The sequence below is a fragment of the Zophobas morio genome, unplaced genomic scaffold, assembly GCF_036711695.1.
Source record: "Zophobas morio isolate AGI-343-1 ecotype UQ-CSIRO unplaced genomic scaffold, CSIRO_AGI_Zmor_V1 ptg000015l, whole genome shotgun sequence".
NCBI classification, from domain to species: Eukaryota; Metazoa; Arthropoda; class Insecta; order Coleoptera; family Tenebrionidae; genus Zophobas; species Zophobas morio.
The window spans coordinates 24,611-37,834 of NW_026972120.1; the positions used below are offsets into that span (position 1 = coordinate 24,611).

The 13,224-nt window shown below is 33.8% G+C and overlaps 1 protein-coding gene across 1 annotated transcript; it reads right to left on the reverse strand.

Annotated features, from left to right (window-relative positions):
• Positions 1-231: 231 nt before the first annotated feature.
• LOC135129344 (uncharacterized) lies at positions 232-5,243 on the reverse strand. Its single transcript, XM_064056491.1, has 5 exons — positions 5,179-5,243; positions 5,019-5,107; positions 1,597-1,898; positions 932-1,114; positions 232-879 (listed from the first exon to the last, which is right to left on the reverse strand). The coding sequence occupies exons 1-5, from the start codon at positions 5,241-5,243 to the stop codon at positions 232-234; spliced, it is 1,287 nt and encodes a 428-aa protein (XP_063912561.1).
• Between the last annotated feature and the right edge of the window lie 7,981 nt (positions 5,244-13,224).

The following is a 13,224-nucleotide window of genomic DNA, read 5'->3' on the forward strand; positions in this document are numbered from 1 at the left end:
TAAAAGTCAGATAGTTGTGGGTCATATATGCATTCACAAGCTTGCGCCCTACATAATTGCGTCTTCTTTTAAGTACTAAAAAAATTCTACAGAATAAGACTTAGGCTACATAAGCTTAGCCTAAAGAATTTTCTTAAAAAAAAATCAGCTTAAAAATTTCTCCCTTTTTTTTTCTAAATTAAATTAAGTAAATTCTTTTATTTAAGTCTAGCAAAATTTTGCGCAGAAATTCTAATGCTGGCGACAGGGGCGTTGGTTTGAAAATATTTTTCCGCAAGAGGAGCAGTTATGCCATTGGATGCGTGGTTCTAAGAGTCTAACATGGAGCACCTCTTCGTCTTGACTAGTGATATCAAGCAAACATATATCACATTTTTTATAACCCTGACTATGCGAGGGGTAACTAATAGCCTGTCCCTCAACTTCGTCATTATAAGCTAAATGTTTAGCTATTTGGTGGTTATTGTATGCGGACTGACTATTAAAGCGTCTATGCGGCTCACAGTAGCGGCACACTTTTGAATCAAGCCGATCGCGCTCGTATAACTCCAGTTTATGAACTTGATGGAAGTGTGTGGTTTGGCCACGTGCGTTTTTAAAGCGTTTTCCGCATTGGCTACACTCAAGTTCTTCAAGTTCTGTGTTTCCACTACTGCTACTGCTCTTAGACGACCTAAATGAAAGTAAAAATGAGAAGAGAATTTCACTTTGGGGGAAGCTTCTAGGAATAAAGACGTAAACAATACTTTCCTGTTCACAGTTCATGTGCCTCTGCGTATGAACATTTTGAAAAGACTGGCCGTAATTACTGCGTTTGGCTTGATATCCATAATGGCAAAGATGTTTATTAAAGGGACTTTTGTCAAGTAGCAGAAACCCCTAAATACAAAATTAAAAACTTAAGACATTTTTTTAAAGGAGAATTAACTACCTGTGATTCAGCAGGGTTAATTAAATCCCAGCGTTCGCTTTGAGAGTTCAGTAAAGCTATTTGAATTTGACCTTCTGGTTTAAGAAAAGTTTTTATTGCGTAAAAAAAGTGCGATATTAAAGCGCCGTTAAGTTGACTGTCCTCAATTCCAAGATGAGGATGGTTAAAAACTACTGCATCAAACTAGTTTATAAAAATTAAAAAAAATCTGAGTTAGTATAATATCAACAAGAAACTCATTTAAAAAAAGGGAAACGAATTAAATCAGGATTATGTTTAGTAAAAAACAGTTAAAGGTATAACATATATTCCAAAAAAAATTTAATTTTTTTTCGCTCTAGAGACTAATTTATTGCGAGCAATAAAAATTTTTAAAAAATATGCAACAACAACTTACCCCTCATTAAGAATACAAAAAATAGTTTATAGATGAAAAAATGAAATTTACAAAGACGTATACCTTATAGATATGAACAAAAAACTTATATATTATATAAAGCGTCAAAGCTAAAAGTATATAAAACTTCTAGAAGAAAAATGTCAATCCTCAGTTGTAAAAACAATAATAAAATACATGAAATAGTAGGAAAAAACAGAAATAAAAAACTAAAATACTTTTTATATGGAAGCAAAAGAAATTAACAAAAAATTTACAAAATAACTGCCTTTTGATTTTTAAGTCTCGAGCAACTTTCAAGGGCTACAGCGTTGACTTCAAATTCAAGACGACAATAGTTATATTTTTGCAGATGGTTATAAATAATATGAAAGTCATGATATTTTTGTAACAGATTTTCGTAACAATCATATGAAGTAGCTGTTATTTGAAGGTTGATTAAAGAAGGCACTTCTTGAAAGGGCTTAAGGGGGGTTGATGAACCATACACACTTTGAAGTTGATTTTTTAAAGTTTTTTCCTTTTTTTCTCTTCGCACTATAGCTAAAGTAAAAGAAAAGTTCCCTTCACCTACAAACAGTAAATTAATGGTGTTCATATAATTGCAAGTCAATAAATTGTAAATTTCACTAATTGAAAGTCTACATATTCTAATTTTTGCCTTACAACAATTTTAAATTTTACAAGTTCCTTTAAAAGTAAACATTGTAATAACTTTATTTTTTGAAAATTTTATAGTCTTTACTTTTATAGAGATTTGACTTTTAACAAACAACTGTCATTAACGTTATACACCTTGTGCAGTCAGCCAGTGACCACTCACCGCTTAAATTTCACCCCTTATAAGTTACTGAATACCGTTTACCACTTCTCGCCTAGGTCCATATTAGTGGATTTGCAGAAAAAACAAATCTATTTTAATCTCCAGAGTTTTGCTCGTTAAAAGATTAATTGAGATGTATAAAATTAAATTTTAAAGTATAGTTTCAACATAGGAAGTGTTCCCGCAGAAAAAAACAAAACTATTACAAGCCCAGTTTTGCCCGTCAAAGGGTTAAGTTACTAGTATACCCTACTATTTGCACTATCGCAATGAGTTTGAAACAAAATTGAAGGATCAGGGCAATTAAAAATTAATCATGCCCGATAACGTCTATTAACATTCTCGAAAATTAACTGGAATTGAACTAACTGACTCAAATTGGGTAACTGAGCTTCATCGTCTTAGCTCGTAGAACTAAGCCAAAAGCTATCAGATGGAAAGAGTATTAGGCGTAGTACACTCCATTAGTTGCTTTTCTTTATTTGAACGTGCGTTACCCGTGAAATGTATACTTTTTTACACTTCTTTAGTGCACAACGCGGGCAAATGTTTAAGGAAGCCATTGGCGTAGAAAGAGAATCTCATGCAAAAAATAAGCGCATCAGGCACTCCGTTTACGCTATACGACACCATCGCATTATCTATGTGCGGAGAATTTATTCGAGTGAGAAGTGGTAATGCGCCATCGTCTTACAACCGACAGACTATAAGCTTAATCCGACCAAATTTTTCCTCGATTCATTTATTATGTTATATAATATAAAAAACATTTTTAAACTAAGTGAACATTGTTAAAAAAAATTGTCTTCGATTTATAGTAAATATTTATTAAAATTCAAATTTTTCCTTTTAAAGTTTACTACTTTATAGTCAACAGATCTTAATAATATTCGTGCGCTTAACAATTTAAACAAAAACTTAAAACCTATATTTTAGTCAATTATATTAAATGATCGCAACTAAGCGAGTTTATACAGCGAGAGTATGAATACAGTTTTATAAATCTAAAAGGTTTAGAGTTATAAAAAAAACAATTGCTATAAAGCTAGGTGCTTGCATAAGCTTCTTAAAAATTTAACATCCAAAAAGTAACTTTTCTTTTGACGACAATTTATTTATATAATAGTAAAAATAATGAAAGAAAAAAAAAAGTTGTAAAAAAACAGTGCTCAAACTTATGTTGATACCTGGAATAAAATAGCAAAAATATTTATAAGTAATTTAAAAAATAAAATCTAAAAATTTAGTAAAACAACCTGAAAGGTTAAAGAGCAACGAACTTCTTAATACAATTTGTAGCTCACGTAAAAGGGGCCGGGAAATTGTTAGTAGTAGTTGCAACGTTAATGTAAATGAGTAGTAGGGCCCTCGATTACAAAATAAGGCAACTTAGGCTCTTGGCTTCTAATATGGCGATTTTGGTTCTTATTTTTTAAATTGTTCACCTTTAATTGATAAATTTTTTAATAATATTTAATTGGTCCACAAAATTATCTAGACTCCATTTCTTCATTTAATTTAAAAGTACGAACCCGAACCCTAGGGGACTTCCAGAAGAGCCTATTATTATTTCATTTTTATACATAATTTCTAAACCCTAACCCTAACCTTAGACTCGAGAAGAGTCTTAAGGTTGTTTACGCTCGATTCGTAATAACTGATTTAAAATTTTTAATATATGAGCAGACAACAGACCTTTCGTAGGTGCTAGATCCTCTCTGACTGGTGCAAATAGTATGTACTTTGTTAATCACAGTTTTACTTGACAAAGTGATTATGCTGTTTCATGTAGCGGGGTAGGTGGTTGATTTATTGAAAGAATAGCTGTTTTTAGTATACTAGCTGCATTGCCTACTGAATCGTTTTCTTCTTAGACGACGGCTAATAAATCCATCGAGTAAGTACTGCATCTTGAGCAAATAGATGTGGCCGAAAATTCAGGGTGTAATGCACTCTTCGAAAATTTGAAAAATGCGAGTGATGCTAACTGACAATATTCGCCGCTTTAATTTCGGCAGTGGACTAGTTGGAAACTGGTACCCTAGAAATGTAATTGAGTTTTTTGACTATGTATGAAAGTATAGTATATGACTAAGGTACCTTGGCTGACTATAAAAGTGCTTACATCTTATATATAGATAGACTTGAATATAGTTCTTTGTACAAGGCACTGTACGAATAGCTTTAGTTATTGGTATATACCATTTTTAGCAGACACCGCCCATATAGCTCAATTAGATTTTGAATATTTCCCTGGTCGTTTTTTATTAAACAGGGTTATCTAGCTTCATTAGGATACCTTAGCCACTGCCTAGTTGTTCGCACGAAAACCTTGATTTATCGGATGATGTTAACAATTTTTTAAAGCCAGCATTTGAGGAAAGAAACTTCCAGAGCTAACGACTGCGAAATCTCGTATGATCCGAATTCATCCTGGTAATTATAGTCCTTCATCGAGGTCAAGCTAACTCAAGAGAGGACATGCGTATGACAAAAGGCTATAAAGGAAAATATGCAATAGAACCCTGAGAGCGTGTGATAGAATTATGCAAGTAAGCCTCGAAAATATATAAAGAAACTAAAATCAAAAATGCAACAATTAAGAAATACTAAAATAATTGCTAAAGGATTATATATAAAAAATCATAAATTGAAAAAGCACTATTTTAGTTGACCTAATTAGTTACTTTTAGGCATTGAATCAACTAAATGGCACTGAGCTATAGGAAGATACCTACATAACACCACCAGTTTTAAGCTAGTTTTTTACGCAAGGGGCCTGCTTCACAAATTGTGCGCTATAGCCTTTCCTACTATTCTTTTAAACGTGACCAAATATTACTATAAGGAACGCATCTATAATATACGTGTGGGCAATGCGCGCTCATCCTTAGGATCATTAACAACAGGAGTCCCACTGGAATCTCTTTCATCACCCCTATTCTTTACACTTTTTCTGCGAGACGTGCAACAACCTGACTACCCCACACGCACCTTGTCTTATATGCGGATGATACAGAGATTTACTCCTCGTCAGAGCCACCTGCCCTAACGCGCCAGAACCTGTAGTACGACCTAGCGACGCTTACCATCTAGGGGCGGCGTTGGAAAATACTAAGAATGCAGAAAGTGCAAAGCCCTTTTTTATCACTTGGAAGCCCACTACACCACAAGCGCCGCTGACCATAGAAAATAAGCTAATTCCTTAGTGTCCTGAGGCGAAATAATTGGGGGTCATTAACGAATATAAGCTCTCGTGGCTGCAGCACGTAAACTATATCGCGGCGAAGGTCAAGGCGGCGGTTCATACTCTTTACCCTTTACTTCGTGCCCGAAGCAAACTCTCGCTGCACAACAAACGGCGCATGTATTAGTTGTGCATCCCCACTGATCATGACATACGAGTTCACTGCCTGGGCTTGCGATTCTCCCGCAATAGTCTCTTCTCTTCAAGTGAGACAAAACAACCAGGTAAGCCTTATGAAGGATGCGCTGTAGATGGTTTGCAACGATGCTTTACACCAAGTCTTCCAGATTGAACCTCTAGGTAACGTTTTTCCACGCACTGTATCGCAACCTATGCTCGGTTCGATCAGCACACCTATCGAATACTGACAGATGAGCTCAAATAAGAAATCTGGGCTGGCGAACACTATCACTGAACACGTCATGGACTCTAGATATATATAAGGGGTTAAGGATAGAATTATTTTTAATGTACATATGAGAATGCTTTAACACAAGCTTAAGCTAACCGTAAATTCTGTGTTTCCTTTTACGACACGATCGAGCACTAGAATTTGTAATAATAAAAAAATCCTTTAACATTTTCCTTCGGTGGTGCATATGCTATCGGAATGGAGTTTAACCCAACATGAGAATTTTTTATTATTGCTGTGTGTCAAATTCTGGCTTTTAAAAGCCTATATACGCGTTGTAGAGTAGAATTTTGAAAACTTACTGTAAAACTCTTTGTATCTCAATGTGTTAATCATTGAAAAAAAAAAATCGCATTTTAAAAATTTTACGTTTATACTTCTAATTTCACAGTCTATATTTTAAGAATTAGAAAATTATAGAACAAACAAAATATCTTATAGGTCATGATTTATTTCGGAAAAATCATAAACACTTCAAAACGACACACGGAAAAAAAAATTGAACCCGTGTAATACCAACTTCATGTATAAGACCATTATGGAATATAATTGTAATTGAGTTACACATAGCCTATTGATACAATGTTTTTTGCGTCGTAAAATTTTTAAATAACTTTATGAAAATTGTGTTAATCTGATAACTTCTTACTAGTTAAGATCTAAAAAGATCTATTTTCTACAAGCTGTTTCAATGAATGTACCATCCTTCATGGCGAATAAATTTAACATATGCAACCAGATCTTACTAAAAAACATTAATCTAAAACTTATTAAATTCACCAGTTTCCTCATTTAATATAAATAAATAACGTATTTTTTTTTTTTGACTTTTCTTAATATTTAACCAATTTTCAAAAGTCATGATATCTTATATATATACTTATGGTGAAAGCGACGAAGATGCATGTTTTCGGCAAGATTTGCTGCTCGGGAATCAAGGGGAAGATCTCGCAAGGTCCGTTATCCGATGCAAAAGAACTCATTAAGTTGTGAACCGCTGATAAACTTACTGATATCATTGTTATAACTATGTATTTCTCTAGCGAAGGGAGTCCAACACCGAAGGCGCACCAGCAAATTACTTAAAAAAAGTTTAAGTTGAAATAAATCATATATCCTGAACTGCAAATTCTGATAATGTGTGGTCTCAGTTGACTCCTTTTAAATTTGAAAAACAATGACCATCTTGTTGCCCTCGAAGAGACACCCAGACCTTCTTCAGACGTCAGCAAATACTGTTTTAGCAGCCCGCTTTCGGAAGTCGAAGAAACTATTGAAGCTTTTGCGCTGCGCCGACTAGAATCATTTTTTAAAGAGTGCAATGTGTTGCTAAAACTACAGTTTAGATTCAGGCACCGTCACTCTACAGAAAGAAAAATTACTGTCTTGTAGATTGGATAACTTGTTCTTTAATTTTAAAAAAAAAAAATACATACCCGTATCGTGAACTAGTTTGCTTTTACTAGCTCCTTTATCAACTAACAAAGAGTCATGTCATTCTCCAAAATTACATTTTTTTTATGAGGACCGTCTAAGTACTTCTAGTAAATTACCCATTAATGCTCTACAGACATCAGGCAGAATCCGCACGGGCCTATACCTGCAGTAATTACGCATAAAGTGTAATAGGTGTAATAACGATAGGGAGTCCTTTTCTTATTTGTTTGCTGTACACTAATATATATACCAGTTTGCAATCAGGAGTTCAGCATGCTGCAATATTGGATGGGATTTAGATTTCCAAGTTAAATTGGAATTATACACACAGATAAAGATAAAAGTAAATTATAAAAGACATAAGATAAGAGTAGATGGTTAGTAGATAGATAGATAGATTTATTTTAAGTTGCCAAAGATAAAAACGTATAAACTAAATATAATAACACATAGGACAAATAAAGTCGGAACTTAAAATAGTAGTGAGCTAAATCCTCCGTCGAACTGACGACAGAAATTACAGCTCGGTTTAATAACATCCGATTAATATTATTAGTAAGATGCTTAACACCTCACTGTTAAATTAGAAAAGGCCGTTTTATATCAAAAAAAGTTATACTTTAGTAGAAAACTATTTAACTAATATCTAGGAATGCTAGCTACCTGGGTTGCGCTACTATAGTAAAAGATGAAACCGCCCTAGTTGAAGGATTGAAAAGATAAATTTTCTCTCTTTTAAGGGACAGACGCTGCCTGGTTACATAAGGTAAATTTGATACAATTTAATCCCAATGAAACCTATAGGCGTAGACTTCTGGAATATTTCTTTAGAAATAGTAAGCTTAAACTTTGCCTTAAAGGAAATTATTTTACACTATCCCTAAATGCCTAGCTGATTTTGTGATTTAAAAACATTGTTAATTCATCTTTAACATTTGAAGTCCGTTAAGCTGCTTACTCTTAAATTAGGAGTAAGGCACGAGTACCAACAAGTGTACGCTCTTTATAGTTATAATAACCGTCCGGAAGGACAGGAAAAGCAGGAGATGCAGGCCTCAGGCTTCCACCATTTGGTATAGTGTAGATAGAAAACTGCTAAAAACCACCAGCGGAGGGAGGCAGTTTTAATCACAAAACTCCAGGCCACTTGGAGACACCGGCCAGCTCCTCTGCCAGGCAAACACCTCGATCTGCTATGCTTTAAATCTCGTCTGTTAGACCATATCTTTAACCTTTCCTAAAGGTTAAAAATGAGTTCTATATATGTATATGAGTATAAATTAGGTTTGAGATTTTTTTTTTTCCGTATAAACATGTTTAATCTGGTTCTATTTAGATACAAGTCAAACCAGAAATTGCCATATTTGTATAGATATTGGTTAAAATAGTCTATAGCAAAATAATCACATAATTAATTTTTTATGGTAATTATTCGTTCAAGAATACCTGTACGTTTTTCTCTATATATGTTAGGCGTTTTATAAATATTTATAGATATTATTATCCTATGTAATATGTGCTAAAGAGCTTTATCTTATTACCTTTAAGTCGTTCTATTATTCGCTTATTAAAATGTTAATAATTTTACTATTTTTACTAATGGTGGCTTCGTCATCACCAGTAATTTTTGTGAGTTGTGCTCATCTTTAAGTCATCCTTTTAAATTTTCGTTAAACAGCCTTTGTAGTAAAAACAAATTATCAGAAAGGTAAGATTTGAAAATTTTGTTTTCTTTATATACTTATAATTAGCGCGTGTGCGGGAAGGGGAATAAAAGTCAAAAATCGAAGTTATAAAAAATTAAAGTTTATAATTTTGTAGCTCAGGTTTTAAGCTAATGTCTAGTTTTGTGGTAACACGAAACAAAAATGCCTTAATGGTGTCTTTTTAAAATTGTTATTCTACTTCAAATACAAGAAAAAAGGGTATTTAAACCGTTAAGTTCTATTAAGCATTGAGAAAGAGGTTACATGTATTTTTCTAGACCTTCTTTTTTTTAAAACTAAATAATTAAAACAAATCCAATTTTTAGTTTTTTTTTTATAAAATAGTTGCAAAGTTAATTAACTTCTTTTAAACTCAGGTTTTAAATTCATGTCTAGTTTTTGCTAATATGAAACAACAATGCATTAGAAAATGTCTTTTTTGAATTGTTATTCGTTTTCATTTACAGGAAAAAAATATATATTTTTACACCGTTAAACACTATTATGCTTTGCGAAAGAGGTTACATGTACTTTTCTACAATTTTTTACTAAGAACTATATAATTAAAAAAAAAGTCAAATTTTTAGTTTTTAATTATAAATTGGTTAAAAATTTTATTAAAAAAAATAAATCACCTAAATACTGTCATTTGTCGCTATCCTTCTCTAACGAATTCAACTTAATATATGGGAAAAAAATTTGAGAAATTACGTTTTTTTTGGGTATTTTTTGCAGAGGCACGGTTAAGATAAAGTTGGCATTAACTTTTGACTGATCTTAGCATTTCTACGACGTAAGCTAAGTTTACGTGAAGGGCTGAAGTATCTAGTACTTTCATTGTTTCCTGATTTGGATATATATATTTTTTTTTATACAATCTAAAATGATATAGTCGCATCCATATGATCTAATTGGAAACACTAACTTTAAATAAGTAGGCCTTTTCTTCTTTCTTTTCGTGTTCTTTTCCTTTTTATTCTTTTTGTTTGTGTTTGTTTATATGTATTTTTGTTTTAACGAGTAACAGCTAATCTCTATTAACAACTATATCCTGTCAAAGCATCGCTCAAGTTTTTGTAGTAAGTGACTTGTCTGTTAAGGCTGGGAAAACTGGAGTGTAGAAAATCCTCGGATTGACATGCCATGCCATTATTTCTAACATAGACCCGAGTCTATGAATATCGTTCGGGAGATTCGCGGTTTAGACAAGTTGGGCAGTGCAATAATATAAGTATCTAAAAGTATTAATAAGAAAAGATATACATATTCACAGGCACGAACAAAAAACAAATACAAAGAAAAAAGAACAAGAAAAGAAAGAAGAAAAAGATATACTAAAAGTTTGTATTTCCTTATGTATATATTCAATTGGATTATATGGATGCGTTCTTTTTAAATTCTATTACAATGTATATAAACAAAAAAAATATAATATAAAGAAACATAGCACCATCTTGTTCAAAACTACTTTCACAGAGAAGGCATGTTTTTTAACTCTTGAAGAAGAATTTGCAAACAAGAAAACCGGATGAAGAAGCTATTAGATCATTAATGGGCCTCATTAATATTGAATGCCAATATAAGAATGCAAAAATTAGTGGAAGTATGAAACTAACCATACTTCTAGTAGGAGCCCTCTTAAAATGACGGGGGATGCGGGCATCCTTTAAGGAGCACAAATTGTTAAGTCGACCTTATTTTGAATCTAAATCAAGTTTGGAGAGCGTTGTAGTCTCTGCATTTCCATGGAAGATTACAACTCAACAAAGACTTCGGGTACATGAGGGTGTAGCCTTTGTACAAGCTTGTTAAAGCTGTCTTTTAAGATAAAGGACGACGAAATTACCAATAGTATGACAAGGAAAAAGTATACAAGGGAAAACATTTCGAAAATTTAGAGGTTTCAAATGTCGAAGAGCTGGGCTGTTACAAGACAATGCAGGAACCAAAACTTTAAGAGAAGAATTGAAAGCGGAAGCTCTAATACAAGTAATATTAACTTGAATTCGGGTGCTAACCACCATATACTTAATGAGTTGAACCTTATAAAGGGTTTCCAATCCACTAATGGATTAGTTATGGGCATAAAAGGCCCTATTCCAGCCTTAGGTTTCGTATAATTTCTAATAAAAAAAGGCACTGATGTACCTACGGCGTCAGACAACCTGGTTAGTGTGGGAAACTAAGTGATGAGTGCAAGATAGTGATTTTGACTTTAAAGAAAAGTCTATGACATAAGGGGCATGGGACCAGCTTTTATGAGAAGTGTCATCAGTTATGACTGCCAGCAGAAATTTATACGGTTGCTGTTACCTGTATGGGTTAAAGCATTACTCCCTATACATGACTAGCATGATATTTTGGGGCATATTAAGTAAAATAAACTAAATGAATTTATTAATAAATACGGCATTAACGTCAAAATGGAAGAACTTTCCTGCATATCTTGTGCAAAAAAGAACTTGCACCGCAAATCTGCGCGAATTTCGAAATATAATGACCACGATGGGATCCCCGCCGGGTCTCACCTAGATATCGATGTATGCGGCCAAAGTCACTAACCTTGGCAACGTACATTCTTACCGTAATATGCAAAGGGACATGGTTTGATAATGTTATACCAGTTGCTTTTTAAACCTACAGTGTTCATAGCGATTAGTAAATTTCTATATGGTTTCATCTTTGAGAATGTTCGCTCAGATAACGTTACCAAGTATACAAATAAGGCTTTCCGTAATATATGAATGCAATGAAGAATAAAACGAGAACTCACATCTCTAGAAACACCATCGCATTACCCTATTGTGGAATGCTACAATAGTATTGAAGGAAAGGCTAAGGCTATGCTTCACAGAGCAAAATTATCGGATACGCAAAATGGGAATGACAGAAAATATATGCGATTACTCCTGATTGAGAGTTCGAGGAATCAAAGTTGTTTACTCGACCGAGTACAAGGAAAAGTCCTTTATAAGTAAATAATAAAAAATAATTAAACCAACTATACATGTTTGGTGCACCTATCTTTTACAAGCATGAGAGCAATGGTAAGATGTCACCTAACTCGAGAAATGGAATACTTCTTGGGTTCCGCATTAAACTCTTGTGGAGGATGCGCACGAAGATAAAGTTGCACAATCAGAAGGATTATGAGGAACAGAAACTTTAAGATAATCGATAATAGTTGTGCGACCGATCTTCCATGAACAGAAAAGCCTCTCGATTCTTATTGCCACCTTACTCAATGATTTTCAAGATTGAACTAAACGAAGCGGTTAACCTAGTCATTAACTCTACCCAAGGAGAGAAAAAGCTTTTCTGGAAAAAATGAAGGCTAAGGAAAAGGTAAGAGCACGTTTCAAATCTGGTGACCCTGGGGAGTTGATGCACTTCATGGAGATGGAAACCTAAGTGTTTTTCGGGCAGGTGCAGGATATTTAAGTCGTATATGGAAAAACCTCACACACTGTCATATTCGACGATGGAGGTATCGGAGTTATACCAGAAAATGCTCAAATACAGGGGACGTACTGCGGCAAAGTTGCTATTAGCCAGTACCCAAGAACGCCCTAGGAAGCTATGATCTTCAGAAAGGGGGGTTTTAAAATACAAAGGAACTTAAAGCCTTGGATCGGGCTGGTACTTGGGATGTTAGTGAGGTGTCTTTAAGGTATATCTTTCTAACGACCACATTAAAGTTTTCCATAAAGTCAGACGGGAGGCTAAAATCCAGATTGTACGTCTGGGGTAATTGCCCCGTAATCTCCAAGGAGACGATTAGGCTTATTACTAAAGCATGGTCGAATTAAATGAACTGCCAACGAACACAGTTGAAATGCATATATGCACACTAATATGGATTACACAGTATACCTTAATGTGTCAGTGACTTTTTTATTAATACACCCTTTGGTAAATGGTTATAAATATGCCTTAAACTAGTAAAAGCAATGTATGGCACGAAACAAGATAGAATATTAGGGTTTAAATACATATTGCACAAGCTGAAGGGATCTAACTTTAAAGGGATGAAAAAAGAGCCTTACCTGTTTATCAATCGCAGAGAAAATCCAGTCTACACTAACTAGGATAGTTGGGCTCTCGATATGATAATTCAAATTGAAAAATATTAAGGAGGCCCCTAATTCGGTCTTTTTGGGCCAAAATTCTTAATATACAAAGAACATTTTAAGTTGACCCAAGAAAAGTTAGTCGATGTTCTTTCACTTTACTATGGTTTAAACGACTAAAAACCAGTGAAATACCCTATG

Excerpts from the sequence above, each read along its gene's own strand:
- LOC135129344 (XM_064056491.1), bottom strand. The coding sequence starts at position 5,243 with ATGGTAAGCGTCGCTAGGTCGTACTACAGGTTCTGGCGCGTTAGGGCA. Across the intron at positions 1,115-1,596 it reads CGAGACTTAAAAATCAAAAG|TTTGATGCAGTAGTTTTTAA; the intron begins GCAGTTATTTTG and ends TTTATAAACTAG. Across the intron at positions 880-931 it reads TTAACCCTGCTGAATCACAG|GGGTTTCTGCTACTTGACAA; the intron begins GTAGTTAATTCT and ends TTTTGTATTTAG.